We start from the raw sequence: 21,535 nt of genomic DNA, 5'->3' as shown, positions 1-21,535 counted from the left end.
CAATAATAATATTTATTGTTTGCTTTAGTGCCAGGTACTCTACTACTTTACATAAATTGTCTCATTCTGTCATATCTAACTGTAACAAAGTATATGCTTAAATTTGCTAGTAGCACTTAAAATGAGGATATTGTTAGTCATCTTTGAAAGAAATGTTTTAACATACTGAAGAAGTGGAATCCATGGAATAAAATATTTTAAGGTCTTACAAAATGTACAACGCTGAATTAATATAGGACACTATTAAATTTATACTTCTATTGATGGAAAATAAAGGTATTCCTAGTACATTGTATCCACCTTCATTTTATCCCATTTCTTATACCTTTCTCAAATTCCTAGAAACCATAGCTTTAAATATGTCAAATAAATATCATTAGATTCATATACTCACTTAAATACTTTAAGAAAGTAATATATAAAGTGGATATTGTGTTGTTGCATTAACTCCCAAAATGTTTTCCATCATAAACCAGCTTGACATTAATTGTGGTATGGGTACTGGAAAATAACGAGACTTAATTTTTACTAATCGTTCACATTGCATTGTGAAGCTCTGTGATGTTCTTGATCAAAAGTTTTATTTCATTATGAAGAATTACACTAGTCTCTGAATGTGTGAATTTTCTGTTGGAGACAAGAAGTGATGAATTAATAATACTGGGAATGTATTTTTCCTGTTCTCAATATTAACACATGATATATATTCATATTAATAGCAATTCTGGAAATTAGTTTCATTCCTTCTACACAAAAACAATAAAGAGTATGTGCAAAAATATGGATCCTAGCAGCAGTGATGCAGATATATACTATGGGTTTCTTTGGAATATGCAGCCATTTCTAATATTTCATTACGGCATGTGTACAGGCGACTGTCACAGATGTCCATCAAAGCTGGATTAGATGAAGACAAACAATGCAGGCTTTGAGGATAAAATGAAGCTGCAGCTCAAAAGTTTCTGTTTCTCGTCCAATTGCACTATGGGACCATTGTCTTCCTCCTTTAGGCAAAAAAGAATGAATTAATCAATTATGTTACTGACATTCTTCCACAGCAGACTGAAAAGTCTTTTTATGGTCCAAAAAGATAGTAAAAACTAAAAATTTTGTGACAAGAAAATGTGGAAATTCAAAAATATCCTCATGTACAAGTTTGTTATTTCTGAAATTTTTCCACAAAGTTTACCATAATTTTATTCCTATGGCAAAATCCATGAATGCAAAATTTCACAGAAACAAATACATTTCAACCAAAATAAATAAATTTTATATTTACATTATATAAAACATTTATATTTTATAATATATTGTTTAAACTATTTTATAAACAATAAACTTGTATATCACGTCTAATAATAAATAAAAGTAAAATTTTAAGTTATTGTCATTACTTTCCTGTGTAGTGATCACAGAGGGATGGTAACTCAAGAGCACACAGACCAGATATTTCTAGTTCCCAAACAACTTTACAATGCTATTAAATAAATGGTTAAATAATACAGTAAAATAATACATGAGACAATAGCATTTTTTTAAGGTAAAAAATAACATGCTTCTCATATAGGAAAATTACATCAGCTGAGATTTCAGTTCAATGACACTGAATTAGCTGATGTTGAACAGGCATTGCCAGTAATGGCAACGGGAAATTGGCACTCTCATCAGTTGCCTAAGGTAAGCTGGTCCAATCTTGTAGGCAATAAATACCTATAAAAATTAAGAATGCATATACTTTTGGACTGAGAATTACAATTCTAGGAACTTATAATACAGATATAATCATCCAATCACACAAAGATCTTATGTGCAAGGATATTCACTGCAACAAAAAACTGGAAACTAAAAATGGCCTCCTTTCCTTAATAAATTATAATAGAATACTTCAGAATTATCCATATATGGTGTATAGGTATCTATCTGTGTATGTGCCTGTGTACACATATATACATACACATGTCCATACATGGATACATATGTACATACAAATATATAGAATTTCTAGAACAATTTATTAGAAAATATTTGTAATTCTGGGTTATATATTTCCAAACTACATTTCAAATAATATAGTCAGAATCAAATCTTTTTTTACTTTTTTTACTTTAAATTGACAGATAAAATTGTACATATTTATTATGTACATGATGTTTTGAAATATATATACATTGTGGAATGCCTAGCTAATTAACATATGCATTACCTCACATAGTTGTCCTTTTTGTGGTGAGAACATTTAAAATCTACTCTCTTAGCACTTTTCAAGAATACAATATATTGTTAATTACAGTCACCATTTTATACAATAGATCTTTTATTCTTCCTACCTAATTGAAATTTTGTAACCTTTCACTAACATCTCCCCAACTACCTCACCCATCAAATCTTTAAGACTATGCCTCAAAATAGGATTTCAAAGGTAAAACAAGAAATTGTTTATGCATGTATCTGACAATTATAAATCCACAAATTATAAATCAAAATTACATGAAATTGACTGATGACAAATTATAAAATCACAGCATTTTAGAGCTAATGGGGCCTAAAGATTATAATGTTTGAATTTTCTCAAAAGGAAATAACCTGGCATCTAGTGGTTGAAAAAAATGAATCCATGTTCAAAAAAATCATAGAGACTGATAAAATGGTCCTTTAATTTAAAACCATCTCAGAGTCTCTAACATGTTAATGTGCATTGTGACTCTCCATATGAAGGATATTACATCCAGGATGCTCCAGACATATGTGAATAGTCACCTCTTGATTTGTCAAACATTTTGGAGGGCCAGTGTGCTATAGAATTCATTTGGGAAAGGCTGGTTCAGAGGAATATATTCTAAGTTTATGAAATGAAATTTCATTTTAAGAATATATCTAACCCTTTAAAAATTAAGCTACCATGGTCCAAAACATCCATTAAACAAAAGACGGGTAAGTAAACATACAGTCACTGTACTCATACAAGGCCAGATATTGACCCAAAGCAGAATAATTCTAACATTTAAAATTATTAGAATCCTAACATTTAGAATTATCCACAGTGCAGCAGATGCCCGTGCTTGTTGGCATCCCATTCATTTGTGAAGCTCTTGGGGCATGATTCAGGGGGTTCTCAGTAAATGCCAAGTAAATTCTAATTTGCCTGGGTGTGGAATCTGCTGGTCAACACAGGTACTCACTCAGCTAAAATCTCCCTCACAGAGGAAACCAAAAATAATACCCTATGATTATTGAGCTTCCCCTCCCACCCAGATATTTTTCTAACAACAACAAAAAAAAATGACACTTTCCAATGCCAAGGCTCTCTGAAGATGATCTTTCTATTACCCTCCACCATGTATACTTGATCTTTACTACAGATACCAGATTAATAGATTAACTGTAAAAATGTTTCAATCTATCACAATCTGGGCTACGGATGTGGAATCAGAGAGACCCAAGTTCAAATCCCAGCTCTTCCACCCAATTGCTGTAAGAGTTTAGGCAACTTACTTGCCCCTTCTGAGCCCCAGAAACAATATCTACTTCCTGGGGAGTGTGTGAGGATGTAATATGACCAGGAATGGAACGAGTGGAGCACAGTACCTTCCAGGCACATAACTGAACTTCTAGTAATGATTTCAGTTGATTTTAAAGACATCTCACTAGCTAAAAATTAAACTACAATACTTTGCATCAACATAAACGTGAAGTATGGCCCATCACTTTCCATATACCTTTGAAATTTACTCCCTAGTGTTTCACAGAAAGTTTTCATGGGATGGACTCATGCTTGGTCTCATCTGCACTGTATTCCCAAGGTCCAGACCAATTAATACCTAGCCCAAAGCAAACTTGCAGAAAATGTGTGTATGTTCATGCATTAAAAAGTGTAACAAAGAGCCAGGCATGGTGGCTCACACCTGTAGTCCCAGCCACTCAGGAGATTGAGGCAGGAAGATCACTTGAGACCAGGAGTTCAAGACCAGCCTGGGTAACACAGTGAGACCCCATCTCTTAAAAAAATTTTTAAATTATCCAAGCATGATGGCACACACCAGTAGTCCCAGCTACTCGGGAAGCTGATGTGGGAGAATCGCTTGAGCCCAGGAGCTCAAGGCTACAGTGAACTATGATGATGCCACTACATTCCAGCCTAGGTGACAGAGTAAGACCCCACCTCTTAAAAAAAAAAGTGTAACAAAATGAGAGTAGCAATTGCTCCTATTTTAACATTTTTATTTGTATCCAAGTTTAAAATGGTTTAAAGAGTTAAACAGTTCTAAAATGTTTCTTACGAAAACTATCAGTCTCCTGTCCTATGTGTCACCAATTTCCTCCTTTTCAATTCTTTTAGCCAATTATTTTAACACCATAGAGCTAAGAGCTAAGTGGCATGATTGTATTGCTAACTTTCAATTTTCTATTTTAGTATATCAATTTTCCCTATGGAGAATGAAGAGTTGACTCTCTTTCCTCCTGTCAGAATCACACACACACACACACACACACACACACACACACGCATACATGGACACACGCACAGCCACCCCATCCCATACACACATCAACCCTTCCCACCAACCCATTCAACAAATATGGTTATACATGATAGTAATTTTGGTTGGATCAATATTCACTATTATTGTAATGATGTAAATATTATTCAGAGCTGAACTACACATATTAAATTAATTTTCCTTTCCTGCACAATGTTTTGTTTTCTCTGGAGTGAATAAGCCCCTTGGTTTTTTTCCATCTGGGTACTTTATGTACTCATAACTAATTCGATCCAAAACTATCTACCAATTTCCTTACTTTTTTCTCAGATAGTTAACATAGCATGCATTGTATCAACTTCACCTTCCTGGAGAATGCTTGTCTAGAACCTTCTCACCTGCCCACATCAGCACTGACCACCAGCTATGCTTATGATCTGACCCCATCATCATTCTGGGCATCCCTGTTGCCTCTCTCCTTCGCTGAACCTCCTGTTTCCTGGATCCCACATCTTTTTTCTTGGCTTACTCCATTTTGGTGAGGCATATCTACTAGCTTCCAGGGAAATAAATTTTTGAGGACCTTGATATCTAAAACTGACTGTTCTACTGACACATTTGATTGAAAGTTTGAATGAGTAAGGAATTCTAGGTGGGTTATAATGTTTCCTCAGAATTTTGAAGGTCATTCTCATTGACTTGTAGCTTCCAATGTTGCTGCTGAGAAGTCTGAAGCTCAAATTCCAGGTTCTGGCCAGGCATGGTGGCTCACACCTGTAATCCTAGCACTCTGGGAGGTCGTGGCAGGAGGATGGCTTGAGGTCAGGAGTTCAAGACCAGCCTAAGCAAGAGCGAGACCCTGTCTCTACTCAAAATAGAAAAAATTAGCTGGGCGTGGTGGCGTGCACCTGTAGTCCCACTACTTAGGAGGCTGAGGCAGGAGGATCATTTGAGCCCAGGAGTTTGAGGCTGCAGTGAGCTGTGATGACGGCACTACACTCTAGCCTGGACAACAGAGTGAGACTCTGTCTCAAAAACAAACAAACAAACAAACAAACAAACAGCAGCTTCCTTTATTTTGACCTGCTTATTATTTTGGTTTTTGCCTATCTATGATTTCTCCCTTAGTGTTCTGAAGTTTCACAATGACAGTTTCTTGGTGTAGGTATATTTTAGTCTACTGTGCTGGGAATTCGGTGGGTCCTTTCAATCTGTACATTTATGTTCCTGAGTTCTGGGAAAATGTTTTGAAGGATTTTGTTACTGGGTTCCTTTCCCCCATTTTCCCTCTTCTCTCTCTAGCTTTTTTATTATGTGCATAATGGACCTCCTAGACTGGTCCTCTAATTTTCTTCCCTTATTCTATTTTGTGTCTTTTTGCCTTTTGCTCTATTCTGAGAAGTTTCTTCAATTCTGCCTTCTGAGTCTTCTGTAGAATTTTTCACTTCCACTATCATGTTTTCAATCTCCAAAAGCTCTTTGTTTTCTGTATATTCCTTTTCTTAATAATGTCATGTTCTTGTTTCATGGTTGCAATTTCTTCCTTACCTCTCCAAAGATAGGATTGATGACTTCTTTATCATTTTTCTCTTCTTGCCATTTATTTGTTTTAACTAGTATTATTCTGTTTGTTTTGGGCTCTTTCATATTACAGGCTTTTATCAAATATCCTTAATGGCTCACACCTCAGAGTAGGAAACAACTGCTGCAAGAAAACCACAGTGGAGGCTGAGGGCACAGGGGAGGGCTGGCTGTCACACCGTCACCAGGTTGAGCCATTGGCCCACTTCTGCAGAGAAGTCCCTTGGCTTAGTCAGATCCTCCAGAGAAGACCCTTCCCGTGCCCTGTCTGGAGAGTGGGGCCTTTCTGCCAGTATACTGGAGGGGGACATGAAGTATGGGAATGTTATTTATCCATTCAGTTGAGTCTACGTCCCCTACTACGGAGACTCTCTGTCATCTCCAGAAGATAAGTATCTCCAGACATCCATTAAGGCTTGGGAGGAGACTAGGAGATGAAACTGCTTCCCAAATATCTCTCAACCAATACAGATAATTTTAGCCTCCTTTCACTCCAGCTTTCAGAAATATGTTACCACCGGTTCCTAGGACTTTGAGAAATACTGTCACGTCCACAGGCTTGTTCCTCACATCTGCTAAATCTATTACCGCATAACCATCTGCTTCCAGCTTCCCAAATATTGTTGCTGTTGTCTCCACTCTTGCTTTCTATATCCTTGTGGGTTAATGCACTTTAAAAAAAAAATCTCTTTCCTGTTATTTTAATGCAGTCCGTGATGGAAACAAAATCAAGTGCCTATCTTCAATCCATGACCATCATTTGAAACAGAAGTTCCTTTTTGTGCATTTGTGCATTTTCCTACAATAACTGTATTACTTGGTAATCAGAATATAAATATATTTGGTAAAACAATCTAATGAAATGACACTTTGAATATACAAAGGTAGTAAGGCTGACTTTCTCCCCTCTAGGATTTCCTCCAAATACCCATTCATCTATATCTAAATAGTAAGAAAGCTGAAATATAAAGGGAAATTTTCTATTATACAATGATCATTGTTCATAATAACCTTGAAACATGGCCGCAGCCTAAGGAGTCTTCTAAATCATTCTCTTTCAGTATAATTATAACAGATGCTATCTTTCATATGACTATTTCTGAACCTTAAATTATCTTCTATGAAGAGACCCTGGGGAATGAGAGCAAATCAAATCACTACTGGAGAATTTCCTGCAAAGCTACCAAAAATAAATAAGGACGTGTGCGCACACATCCTGCTCCTCAGAGGCCACTGCCGGGCAAAGGGCTGATGTAAGTTCCAGTGAGTTTGGCTCAGCTAATTGATAGCCCACTAAAGCATCCCTCTGTAAGTATAATAATTCATTGTAAAATCTCAAAAATAAGAGTCTTTTAAGAAATAGCAATGTGCTAGAAATGAGAACTCGACTTCAGAGTGGGCCCTTTCTCCCATACACTGGTGAACACCACCCTGGGCAGTCTGCCCATGCTGCTCTGACCGGGAGTTAGCTGTGGACCTGAGTTAGCCCCCATTCCAGGCTGTGAGCCTGCTTCCTCAGGGCAGAGTCAATGTCTGGTTATGTTTATATTTTCACATTCCCCTACAGTACCGCCATAGACAAAACAGGGTAAAATTAAATGCCCTTCCATTTCATGTAAAGGAATATAGCCACCTTCTTTTTCTATATGCACTAACTTTTTCTATATGCACTAATAACAGCATCAGGTCATGAGGAAGGAAAAGACAAAGAGAAAGGAGAAAAAGGAAGGAAGAGGTCAAGAGTGTCAAAGGCTTTTGAAGATTCAAAGGGAGGGAGTAGGCAACATGCCACTGGATTTGGAAATAGAGATCCAAGCATGTCAGAAATAAAAAAAGGGTGCCAGATGTCGTTATTAATTATTTAACATTACTCTGGAATTACTAGATGGTACAATGAAATAAGAAGTATTAAAATTATAAAGAAGGAAATCAAATTGTCATTATTTGCAGATGTCATCATGGTCTCTCTGGACAACTCAAAATAATCAGCTAAAATCTTACTGGGAACTATATAAAAGGTTAGTAAGAAAGCCAGAGACAAATCTAATCAATTATGTTTTCAATGAAAAAATATTAGCCAATGTAAAAATATAATGAAAAAAAATACTGGGCAGATCGATAATGACAATGACAATAATAATAATAATAAAGGTAATTGCTCACATTCAATGAATGCTAACACTCCGTTAAGCACTGTGCTGTGCATTTTACCCAACCTCATTTAAACCTCACAATGTCTCTAGGAGGCTGTGACTCTCAATATCTCCAATTCATAAATGAGGAAACTAAGGCTGAAAGAATATCAACGATTTGCCCAAGATGCGGAGCAGCAGGTGAAGGTGCTGTGTGCCCCAGCGAGCCACACCCCAGCTGACTCCAGAACCCAAATGCACAACTCAGCATAAATTTAGCGAGAAGAGAAAATTATAAAGTTTTGTAAAAAGGACATTTAAAAAACTTTAATAAACATAGATCTATTTTCCCTTGATAGAAAGATTTAATATTATAAAGATATCAATTCTCCTTAAATCATAAATTCGATGCAAATTAAAAAATTATAGCAGCATCCTTTTTCCTTTTTTCCTTATTTTTCTCTCTCATTTTCTTTTTCTCACCCCCTTTTCTTTTGTTCTTTATTTCTATCCTTCTGATAAAATAGTTTATCTGAAATTAGCCAGGAACAGTATGCATAGGAGATTAGCTAAGGGGTCTTGTCCTACCAAACACTGAAACCTATACTAATGCCACAAACATTTCAACTGATGCACATGAATACACAGATTAATGGAACAGAACAGGAAAATCAAAAATAGTATCAAGTATTCACAGGACTTACTATTAAATATAATGTAAAGGAGCCATTTTTAATGAGACTGGCAAGCATAAAAATTTCCAAACACTCAATGTTGGAGAAGGTGGAAAGCGTTTGACACACGGTTAGTAGGAGCATAAACTCCTGCTCCTACCTGTTGGGGTGAGCAATGTGCATAGTAACACTCTCTGACCCGGTCATCTCATTACTAAGAATTTTTTAAGGAAACAAGTCATTAACCACAGTATTGTTGATTATAGCAAAACACTGGTAGAGCAACAGCTCAATAAATTTTGGTACATAATTAAAAGCAACTTATGTACAACCATTTAAAACTATGAAGCATATAAATGACAAGAAAAGATGTATCATCAAGCCAATAGAATAACAGCATGCACAGTATTATCTTGTAATGAACATCACATATCTACATATCCATATGTGATACACAGGTAAAGAGAGAAAAATAATAATACAGACATTTATTGAATATTTGCACTGTGGACCAGAAACATGTTAAACACTTTAATTGCATTATCTCATTGCTATCTTCCCGACCAATCCTATGAGGTGGATACTATTAATATCATGGCCTTCTTTTAAATGACGAAGAGACTTAGAGATATTAGTAACTTGTTCAAGGTCACACAGCTAATTAGTGGTGGAGCCAAACGGAACCCGGGCCATTCCCCACCGGGCTCAGGGCCCCCAGGTGCACTGGTGCCCGTGATGCTGTCACCGACAGGAGGGCTTGAGAGACACTTGCTGCTGCTTCGTTTTGTTCTGTATTGTTTGAATATTCTACCACGAATATGTGTTATATTTGGAGACAAGGGAACAAAAAGCAAAAAGCAGGCAAGCAAAGGTGACCTTTGCATGGCAATTTCAACGGGCATATGGAGATGAACACATCTCAGTAAGCTGAAGAGTAAAGAGATGAGAAAAAGGGGGAAAGCATACTGAATGATTGACGAAAAATGACAAAAATACTTTCTATAAAATACTCAATCGATGGTACAAAAGCACAAAGTAGTATAACCCTCCTAGAGGGTATTTTAGCAATATGTTACCAAAAAATGAAAACAGGAATGTTCTTTTTTTCCCAGAAATCTCATTCCCAGGAACTTATCTAAATGAGATAAGAGGCAAAGATATACAAGAAAATTCACAATCGTCTGCCCTTTGTTACTGTGAAAGGTAACACAGTGAAGAGCTCGGTGTTTGGAGTTGAATCCTACCTGGGTTTGAATCCTTGCTTTGTGCTTTACTGGCTGTGACCTTGAGCAAGTTACCCACCCTCAGCCTCAGTTTCTTTATCTCTAAAATGAAAATAAAAATACATGCCTCACAGGATTGTTGTGAGGATTAAATGAGACAAAATACAGCACAGTGTCCAAGTTATAAAAATGCACTAGTTCCTTTCCTTCCCATCTCTCACTAATATGTAAAACTTAGAATGAATATATAAACTTTGATCAAAACTCCAGGATAAATCATCTAACTTGGTAATTTCTACATAATTTTGCACCAAAGCATTATGAAACACTAAACTTAGCTTTAAAGTTATTCAGAAGTAAACCTATGTTATAATACTTTGACACTTTCTCAATCTCAATTAGCACTAAACTAATTAACAAAACTGTTTTACACACTACAGTGAGTCACATTTTTCTTCCTTCTTCCCTAATCCCTGGTGTGTTGTAAGAGTGATTGAGTATCTAATTACTTCTTAATTGAATGCACATATTATACATTTTTCAGTAGTTCAAGCTTAATGCTTTTAGTCCAGAAATCAAAGTCAATGAAATTAAGTTGAATTGGGATTTGGGTAAGTATTATAATGAGAGAAGTTTTGTATTATGTCTAATTATAAGTAAATGTGTGTTTTAGCCTTATTTCCTATGGAAATATTTCAGGTACAGGAATGTGCTATAAATGACTAATTTAGATGATTAATAACATTGTTATTCTTATTTACAATCTTTTATTCCTCATTACAGTGATTTTATTGCTGGGACCTACTAAATATAATCAGTCTTTTAAAAAAATACCATTAGAGAACCATTGATTGTACCCATAATAAGAACAAACATTCATATCTGCAAAAAAATGACAGGAGCTTTTCTGCAACATAAAGGTTGTTGGAATTTTCACATGCTGCTAACAAAAGGAAAAAATTTTGGAATACCTGGAATATAAACAGTTACATTCATCAAAATTATTTATTTACAAAAAGCTATAAAAATAATACCATCAAAACAGCATTCCAACTCAGTTAACACTTTATAGAACTTATTACATGAAGTTATTTTTTTCCTTTTTGCGTTATATAGGGTAAAGAAACACTGAAGTAGGTGTTTTCAGACAACAAAGGTTTATTTGCTTGGTTTTTTTCTAGGTATGGGAAGTAACCATCTGGAATAATTTATTCGAAGACTTCTTCAGGCAAAAGACTAAGAACTTTTCGAGATCCAATTCAACTCCATGCTTCTAAATATTTTCTGTAGACAAGCCCTAAAGACCTTTATGAGTTTTTAATAAAACTCATAAAAGAATGAGCAATAAGAATTCAAACCAATAATAGCAATAAGAATTCAGATATTTTGAAGGGCTTTTAAGAAGCAGCGTAATGGAGAACAGATTCATCTAAAATCAATGTGGTTTTATTGTTTTAACAGCTCATTTATTTTGAGATGTTACCTAGTGGCAAATTTCTTGACTGGAAAAGCCTTCACATTATCTAACAAATATTTCAGATTCTGTCTAAGTACTGAGCATTATCTATACCATTTCAGCTTTATATGTTATCAAAACAAGTTTTAACTAGAGTGTTTAAGTAAAACTGAAGTAGCCAAAAGAACGAGGCTGACCTACATGTGCCAACATAAAAATATCTCAAAGAATTACGTTAAATGAAAAAGGTTGTATCTGATATTTTTTTGTTAAAAATATTTTAAAATAGATTGCTTTTCACCCTTGTGAGGATCATGTCAGTGTCTACCGTTCTCTTACATGGTTTCTTCTCCAAACTTCTGAATGTTTATGTCCCACCAAAATTCATATGTTGAAATCCTAATCCCCAAAGTGATAGAAGTAAGGCTTTGAGAGGTAATTAGCTCATGTGGGCAGGGCCCTCACGATTAGGGTTAGTGATCTGGGACAAAAGAGATCCTAGAAAACTAGGTAGCCCCTTCCACTATGTGAGGACACAGTAAGAAGGCGCCATTCTACAAACCAGGAAGTGGACCCTCACCAGTAATGAAATCTGTCAGAGCCTTGATCTTGGACTTCCCAGCCTCCAGAACTGTGAGAAATGGAGTTCTGCTGTTTAGAACTACCCAGGGTATGTTATTTTGTTATAGCAGCCCAAATGGAAGATACATAACCCTTTCTCTTCTTTAGGAGATGGCTTCCATCTCTAACAAAAGGATCTGGGTAAGTTCTTCCACACTACCATGACATAATCCTTTCCTCACTCTCATGCTATTTCATTTCCATTCTGAGATTTCAGATTCTCTTGGTCTCACCATATGCAAGCAATTTGCTATATATAAGCATCAGGATCATAATTTATACATAAATGAGATGAAAATATTAACAAGAAGGTAGATTGTGGGACATCAATCATTTTATCGTGTTTCCATACTTCCTTGATAATTTCTAACACCTACCTACATACTGTAGATCTAACACAGATCAATTTTCCAAAGCCCATTTCAAAAGACTTCATACATAATAGCTGAGACATTTAAATCAGATGCCAATAATAAAACGGCAATCACAAACCACAATACCCTTCCTCCCCAAGAGCAGATATTGCCAACTGGTTATGTCATTCATTCCCACTGTGCTCAGATGTGGATTCAGAATTCTTCTCAACACTCTTCATATAGCTAGTATTCAGACAGAGTTAGCATACAAGTTTGAGTGCTATTTGTCATCATGCCTTTTATCTTTATCAATCTTGTTTTAACAGTCCTATGTAAAAGAGAAAGGAGATGTTCTTGCAACAGTCTAGAGAAGATGATGCTAACTTTATGGGTTGTGCTGATGGAGACATAGATTGCTTTGGGAGCTACAAGAGGGCAAATCTGTGGAACTGGATAAGAAATTGTGAACAGGGGGTAAGGTAAGGAAGAGAGGTGTAATGCAAGACGGGTTTCAAAGAAAATTGGAAGAGAGTCAGGTCTGTGAAGGAAGAGCATAAACTCAGTCTTGTATATGTTGAGTTTGAGATGCTTTTGACATATCCAAAAAAAAATTTACACAGACAGTTAGGCATTCAACTCTAGAACTCAACTGAGAGACTTGGTCTAGAAACATAAATGAGTGAGTCATGTGCATTTAGTGATGACAAGCTGTGAGTCACCTACAGGTGGGATGAGCTCACCTACAGAGACAGCAGGTCCCAAAAGCTGAGCTGTGAGGACTCCAACATTAAGTGGTCTCCTAAAAGGACATTCATGTATGCAAGGGATGCAGAGGTGGTACAGGTAGAAAGATAGAAGAAAAGTCTGTATTACGGACACCAAAAAAAGGGTGGCAAGAAGGAAGTCAGTGCCAGAGGCTGCTGAGGGATCCAGTAAATAAGGACTGAAAATGCCCCCTTGAAATTTACTGCCCTTAAAGAAATTTACCATTTATTGATGAGGAAAAAATATAAACATTTTGTCATGTCCTTAAATAATAAAATACCTAAAATATGTAAAAGACAGCAAATGATCACACTGCAACTCACAATTTCCAAATAATTCAAAGTAAAATATAAAGTTCACAGAAGAAAGTAAATACTTTGATTTAGTTGACAAATATTTACTATTTGCAAGGTACTAGATTAGGTCAGCTAGATTTACTTCACTACTTCCTAAGCTAGAAATTTTAAATGTCATATTGCACTTCAATGAAACTATAATCACCTCCTTGAAAACTGTTCGGACAGAATCAGAATTGACTGATATAACAAAATAAATATGTGCATATATTTTTAAAGGCATTATTTTTAAATGACTATTTCCATCAATTGCATCGGTTATATATTTTAGTAGCTTTATATACTTGGGGAAGACAATTAAATTTTCTGGAACTCAGTTTCTTTACTGACAAAATTTTTAAAAAGCAATGTCCATCTAGAAGAGTTGTTTTGAGGTGAAATGAGACATATGTGAACCACCTATCATACACATAACCACTACCATTTATTGAAAACGAATTGTCATTACTACTGAAAGGTTTTCACGAAGGGTTTGTTAGCCTTTAACTCACGTGTAAAATAACTAAAAATCCTTTAATTTACTATTACTTCAAGCTGTGTCCCAGGTAGCTTGACCATGTGTCAGGACACATTCAGAATCTGCCCTTCCCTCCCTAAAGGGCAGGGGGGGCAGGCGGAGGGCTGTCTATGGGCTCTGGCCCCCACCTGTAGGCTCCACCCACCTTTCCCTACATCAGGTCCTCCAAGATCCCGATGAATGCTTTGGATCACCACACATGTACCAAAACGTACTCTGCATTCCTGTGTTGCTCTCGGGTTAAATACATTTGTGAAATGCTATACACTATACCATTACCCTCTTGGACATTCAAATAAGATCCTCGCATATTACAGGGTCTCTGAAGTCTTGCATAAAGAAAACCTACCTGCTTAATGCAGTCTGTTACAAACTTATTTGACTCTATAACATAGAAATTCATAGTTTGGTGGAGTAAGTGGTACTAACACTTATTGCTAAATGCACTAGAAAACCAAAAATAACTAAAAACTAAACTAACATGGCACCAAACTCAGAGAGCAAAGAGACAAAGATTAATAAGGCCAGTTTACTTAGGAAGGATTTCATGGAGGTAAAACCTGGTCCTTCAATTAACAGCATTTAAATTTAACCCTAAAAAGGCAGACAGCTAAAAAAAAGTACAGATAATTGTCAAGGTGCTAAGAAATCAGAGAAACAGAAAAGAAAAGTGAGGTGCTTAAAAACAGAAAGTTGAAGGTTAGGTAAAATTGTAGTGAAAGAGAAAATGATGATTTCCTTGACTGTTGCCATTCCTGTGCAACGAAACAGTGGTAGTTTCTGCTTAATCTTTTGTAGCTGAATATGAACTCTTCATATCTGCCTAAAAACAATGTATTTTTTAATAGAGACTCAATTCCTTAATTCCCTATTTCTACCTAGGTAGATCTCTACGTAATTTTCTGAGTTTTTTCAACTGTAAACAACATTAATCTAAGTACAAATCCTATTTTGATTCTATTTTCCCTCTATTTTTATTTTTAAGATTTTAATCCTAATAAAATGCTGACATAAAAGGTTTTTTTGATATTGTTGCTTCTATAATACTCTGTTCTAAGAGGTGTAGAAAATATAAAAACAAATTCATTCAATACCTAAAAAAAAGGATTTCTTTAAACTCCTGATTAAAGTCTATGTTATTTCCAATGATTTCTGCACTTATCTTTTGGCATTTTTGATAATTTCCTCAAATCCATTTTTTAGTTTTATTTTTCCAGTTGGAGACTTACTCAGGAAAACTTACTCCTAAAGAAGCATTCATTTCATTTTCCTCCTCATTTACCCACTGCCTATTCTCTCTAGCTTCTCTTTTCCATGACAGGGTAACAGAGACTTAAGGCATATTCATCATACAACCAGGGAACTAAAAGCACAGCACTCAACGGACCCCGGGAGGTCTGAGGGAACATGCCCCGCACCAGGCAGGCTCCCACCTAGACCATCCAGAACTGAAGCATATAATGCCGTATTCTTCCTGGAAAGCCCACTGCAAGGTTTAAACCACCTACCTACAGAAACAGTCTTCTTGGTAGCCTCTAGAAATACACTTTTTCCTTAGCTAATCCAAATCCTTTCTGCTGATACTTAAAAACCGTTTTTTATATCAGCACACACTTTTTGAGTATCCCTGTGGTAAAAGGCATAATAGAACATGTTTAAATGATATAAACTGGTCACAGTGGTTTTCTTATAGAAAAATTTATTCTTCAGATTTCAAATCATGAAATCTATATTTAAGGTGTCAAAATATATTAATGTTCAACCTACAAGTTGGCCCATGACTGCAAAATGTTGCCTTGTCTTCTTCCCAGACATAATTTTGTTTGAATTCATGGAGGGAGAAAAAAAAATCATTCTGAAATTTTTATCCGCAATAAATTATAAACATTTCCAAAACATTAAAAGGAATTATTTTCCTTGTTTGGTAATCTTGAAGAAAGCTTACACAGATTTGATATTTTCATTCCTGGGTGAATAGTAATTTTTATATCACATAACTGGAACATAATAGATAGTTTGAGCATCCTTGGCGTTTTGGCATTTTACTGAAATTGTTTTGAGATCCTTTAGGAAATTCATTCCATTTTGAGAAAATTTCGTATGATACAGTAAATAGAAAACAGCTATATCTACAGAGCTTTCAATTCTCACCCTAATGCTTTGCATCATGTTAAATTATTAGAGTGAGGAGAGTCCAAGTTCTACTGACTGAAAATATGGCTCTGAGCTTTCCATTTATCCTGGAAGGATAATAGCTTTTACCCACTTGGTCATTCAGAGTTGACATTCTCACATTCCCCACACAGCCCCCTCCTTTTCTATAATGCCTATCCTTTCCTAAGCTATAACTCTTTTAGGCTATAAAAGGAAACCGGTATGAACTTGATGCTACCTATAGTTTTATTAAAGGTAGGAAAATGTCATTAATTGCAAAAGTACAAGTAGGGAAGAGTTCAATACAGTCAAGGATAACTTCAAAGACCCAGAAAGAAAAATGAGGGCAAGTTTGACAAAGGGACCATTCAGAGATGATTGCTGAATAACCCCTCTTTTTCCTTTTCTCTGGTTTTTTATTTTTTACCTACTCTATTTGGGGCATACTTATTTTTCCACCTTTAAGGGGAGAAAAAAGTAAACTATCTAAAGAGACTTGTGGCATTGGCTTTAATAAGAAATAATTATAATTCATTAGTGTTATTGTGAACATGTGCACAGTTTAACAATATTTGAGTTACAGGTGAGATAGTCTTTGAACTGTCAGAATAGCCTTTTAAAAATGGGCTAATACTAAATGAAATAAATAGGCAAATAATCATTTTGTTGGAAGAGTAGTACCAATATTATAATACCAAGAGCAAAAAGGAAACCAGACTGTAATCTTGGTCTTATTATTAGTTTGTTGTTATTAAAATAGATTTTGTTCTTCTGCATCATATAGAAAATTCAATGGGTCAAGGATCATTTACGATCAATCAGCTCCCATGAATCTGAACTAGCACTGCTGAACCAAAGAATTTCCAGCCCCTGGTGAGTTACATGCTAATTCTTTAAACCAGTACAAAACCTTAGTTGACACTTCTTAAATGGTAATATTTTAAAAAATCACAGATTATTCATGGGAATAATAAGTCCTGGTTATCAAAGTCCTCCAGGTGTCCAGACGTGACATTCAAAAAAAATCATTTTAAGTCCAAAAACCAAAGTTATTTCAGTAAAATAAATCTGAATTATTTTAAACATTTTTTCGAGAACAACTAACTACCAGGGAATTTTTTTCCCTTTTTAGTTCCAAGAGCTTAAATGAAACATTCATGCATTAAATTCAAAGTCTGACTGTCAAATCACTTCACTTTAATAAAAATTTGAATGACCTGCCTAAGGGCATTATTAAATATCAAATAAAAAGCACACATCCATAAGTCTGATTTCCCAGTATAATTTTTATGTAGAACTATGACTAGATTTGTATTACATATTTCAAGATAAAAGGATCAAAAATGTATTCACAAAAGAATGAAATCAGAATTGGAGTCACCTTAGAAAGAATTCCTGAACCATTCTTAGTAATTTTGAGGAAAATTACCCCCTTTAAAGTAACCTCAGCCACCAAGGACACAAATCCATCCTCCTTTTTAAAATAGTGCCGAAACTGTAATTTAAAACTTTGAAAAATTATACATTATTTATCTATCATATAAGAAATATGAAGTATCTGAAATATATTTAATACAAAATCTTATGAACAACACTTCAGTCATTGTGTGTGTGAGAAAGAGAGAGATAAAATAGTGATGGTTATTTTGACATTTAGAGAACAGCAACTCTGGTCTAGGACCAGATATGGATAAACCATTCCAGGCAATGATCTTCCTTCATTAAAAGTGTCATTTATAGTGGCATTCATGGAGAGTACACTAACTAGCCAGACTGGACAACGCACAACTTCCTGCTCTCCCACCCTCCCCGCAGTCACACCGCCTGTCTTCTCCTGGGAGCCCGTCCTTCCCGTCCGCCCCTCCAAGCTCCTACTCCATTCTTCATTCAACGGTAAAAGCAAATCGAAGACAAACTGTGTAACCACCACCTCCTCCTTCCTTCCTGTTATAGCACAGAGAGCGTTCATCTTCTTAACAAAAGTCAGTCACTCTGTGTGCTCAGGATTTCATCCCTTTAACTTTTCAGAGAGGTCATGGCTCTATCCCCTCCCAGAAACAGCACCTTGGGTCTCTCTCCACCTACTGCTCCTCCCCCGCCCCCAGCATACAGACAAGTTCTAGTATTTCTTTTGTTTAAAGAAAAAGGAGAGGTCTCCTTCAACCCCGCGTCCTCTCTGTTGCTGGGGCCCCCTGCCCGCCCCGGCCCTGCTCATCCAGAGTGGCCGTGGCAGCCCTGCCCTTCCTTGGGCCGCTGTAACACACATGCGTCACTCCTGTGCCACTCCATGCCACCCAACCACAGTGTGGGGACCCTCTTTGACCTCTGTCTATGTACTGCTTAAGGGGCTCTGACAGTCGAGCCACCTGGATCTAACTTCTGGCTCTGCTGCTCAATAACTGCATTACTTTAGGCCACGACCTAACTTCTCTGTATCTTGGTTAACTCATTTGTACGGCCTCACACCAGATTTTATGAACACTTTAGTGAGGTAATCCCATTAGATCCATTCGAACTTTATATGTACACAAACATATATAATCAGTATACCAAATATTCGTGTATTTCAACCCAGACCTCTTTTCTGAGCTCCACTCTGGAAATGCAATAATCTTCACCACCAGGAGCCCACTGCTGTGGCTGACGGGCATCTCTTGCCCACTCATCTCTTCATCTTTCCATCCCAAACAGGGCCTCCCTGCAGCTTTCCCACGGCCACTCAGTGGCACTCCAGCCACAGTTTCTAAAGGCCAAACCCATGGAAGTTACCTTGGACGCTTCCATCTCCCTCCACCCTCCCCCAATTCATCACTAGGTATCACCTGCAATTTCTATTTCGTATCCATTAACTTCTGTCTCCACTGCTTCTATTCTAGTGTACAAGCCTCCATGCCTATCACCTCGGCTACTCAGCAGGCTTCTAAAATCTCTCTCTACTCCTGTCCTGACCCACTGTAATCCAATCCATTCCTTCTCCAGCCGGGGTGAGCTATTAAAAATATACATGGGGTCAGGTCACTCCCCTGAGTGACTGTCTTTATAGGTTCACAATGCTTACCAACAAAATAAGGATGCCTTAACGTGACTACCAAGGCCCTTTAATATCTGGGCCCTGCCTGCCTCTCCCACTTCCAATTTCTATACCCCAGACTCACCAGGCCTTCCTTCAGGTACTTCAGTGCATCAGAGTCTTCCCTCCTCCACAGGCAGTAGCCCCTTAGGGCCTTTGCAAAAGATATTCCATCTACCTGAAATCTTCTCACCGGCATTGCTTCATCTTTCTCATTCATGAATTTATTACAACTTGTATTATGTATTTTTGTTTTTTCCCCATTGTTATGTTAACAGAAAAAAAACCAAACTCTGTAAAATAATTTAAAGAGTTTTATTCAGAGCTAAATGTGTGGGACCAGCCTGGAGCACATCGCCTCAAGAGATCCTGAGAAAATGTGCCCACGGTAGCCTGGTTACAGTTTGGTTTCATATATTCATGCAGACAGGAATTACACATGAGCCCCTAAGTCAATATGTGGAGGGCACACATTGGTTTGGTCTGAAAAGGCGAGACATCTCAAAGTGGGATGGCGGGCTTATAGGTTATAGGTGGGTTTAAAGCTTCTTTGATTTGTAATTGGTTACATAAATGAAGCTTTGTCTAAAGGCTTGAATGTTTTAACTTAAGATAAGGATGTCTGTCAATCAGAGACAAGCCACCCCACTTGACATTTACTAAAACTCAGGGGATCTGCTGAGCAAACTGATGGCCTGCAGGTGTGGTTTAAGCTTTGTCTTGTATAGCTTTTAGCCTATTAATGAGTCACAAACATCTCCAAGAAGAGAGGGGACATGACAAAGCATAAATTTTGTCAAAATGAAGTGCACATGTTTTATTGCTAACGTGTCAGGATCATCATGAGAGTAACTCTGGGATGCTACATTTACATAACTGTGCACCTCATTTTCCTTACTTAATCTGCACATACCCTGATGCAGATGGACTTGTTCCTATTCTCTTTGGCTACTGAAATGCAGCTCTAATGACTCTGTCACTAAGTGGCTGCGTGGGTCGAAAGTTGTCTCCCAAAATCCCATCACAGCCTTCCACAAGTTCTGCCCCCTTAACGTGCGTCCTCAGCCTTCGAAATTCTTCTATCTGAAAATAAAAGAAGAACAAAATAGATTAATCAATGATCAGACATTAACAAGACTGGAGTTTCATAAATGGCTTAAAATATATATAAATTACAACAATTAGAAAAGAGAAAGTTAAAATTAAACTTCAAACAGAGAAAAACAGACTTAGTTCTTCCAGACCTAAGACATTAGACAAGACCCTTTCAAGAGATGACAATGGGAGTAGAGACACCGAGGTCTCCAGACAACTCAAGTAGCCACAAAAACCTGCTGGATTTGTTAATGTGAGAATGATACACGCCGCTCTCAAAAAGGTTTTATGACCGTCTATAACATACCAAGAAAGAGTGAACAAATGAATTAAGTTCCCGTAAATGTTTCCCCAGTATATTCTTAATTAATGGATTCTGATGTTCCTGTATGTTAATGCAGATTAGACGTTAGATGGATTACAGATTTCCTTCATCAAAAGACTTTCTTTGTCGTTTATTTAGCGCTTTGATGAACACAGGCCCAAAGAATACTTATGATTTTCCAAAGTTTAAGCCCAACGTCCTCTCTTAGCAAGACTCATTTTCAATTTCATCTCCCTTTATTGGGCGGCCTCTCCAGGTCCCGTGGCTTGCCTGTTACATGTGAAGAGGTTCCCAGAGTCCCAAGGGACCTTCCCCATCAGACACATAGCAGTTTATCTGACTTGCGTGGTCTGAGCTTCCTAGGAACCCACAACTGCCAGATGTGACTCTCTGGGAAGTATCTACGCAACAAGCAAACACGTGGTGACCATCCCCAGGCTCATTCACATATATTAGTCGATTTACCTACAGGGCTCATTGTCTGTTATTTCATTTAAGTGCCACATAGTCACAGGACACAGACATTCTTCATTCCTGACACAGAAGGGGAAACTAAGGCTTCAGAGGCTTAAAAAGTTTCCACATAAGCTAGTGATGGAAATCTGACAATTCCCAGTCCACCTGCTCATTTCCCAGCTCCACAGCCACCTCTTTAAGAATTCTAGTCAATCAATATAATCTATATCCTGCATATATCCCAGGGTACTGAGCAAATGTGAGTTGAGCAGCATT

At 36.8% G+C, this 21,535-nt stretch overlaps 1 protein-coding gene across 2 annotated transcripts in view; it reads right to left on the bottom strand.

Moving 5' to 3' along the window:
* Window positions 1-562: 562 nt before the first annotated feature.
* Window positions 563-21,535, bottom strand: part of CA8 (carbonic anhydrase 8) — a 91,478-nt gene continuing 70,505 nt past the window's right edge. Inside the window, exons 8-9 of one of the 2 annotated variants that reach the window (XM_045561073.1) lie at window positions 20,297-20,466; window positions 563-1,004 (exon numbers count right to left, since the gene is read on the bottom strand). In XM_045561073.1, the coding sequence (XP_045417029.1) occupies window positions 20,332-20,466 (135 nt within the window). In that variant the 3' untranslated portion in view covers window positions 563-1,004; window positions 20,297-20,331. Of the gene's footprint in view, window positions 1,005-19,684; window positions 20,467-21,535 lie in introns of those variants that run through there. The other variant, XM_045561072.1, reaches the window with a different exon arrangement.

Source organism: Lemur catta, chromosome 9 (genome assembly GCF_020740605.2).
Source record: "Lemur catta isolate mLemCat1 chromosome 9, mLemCat1.pri, whole genome shotgun sequence".
NCBI classification, from domain to species: Eukaryota; Metazoa; Chordata; class Mammalia; order Primates; family Lemuridae; genus Lemur; species Lemur catta.
This window is presented reverse-complemented; position numbering and strand designations above follow the sequence as displayed.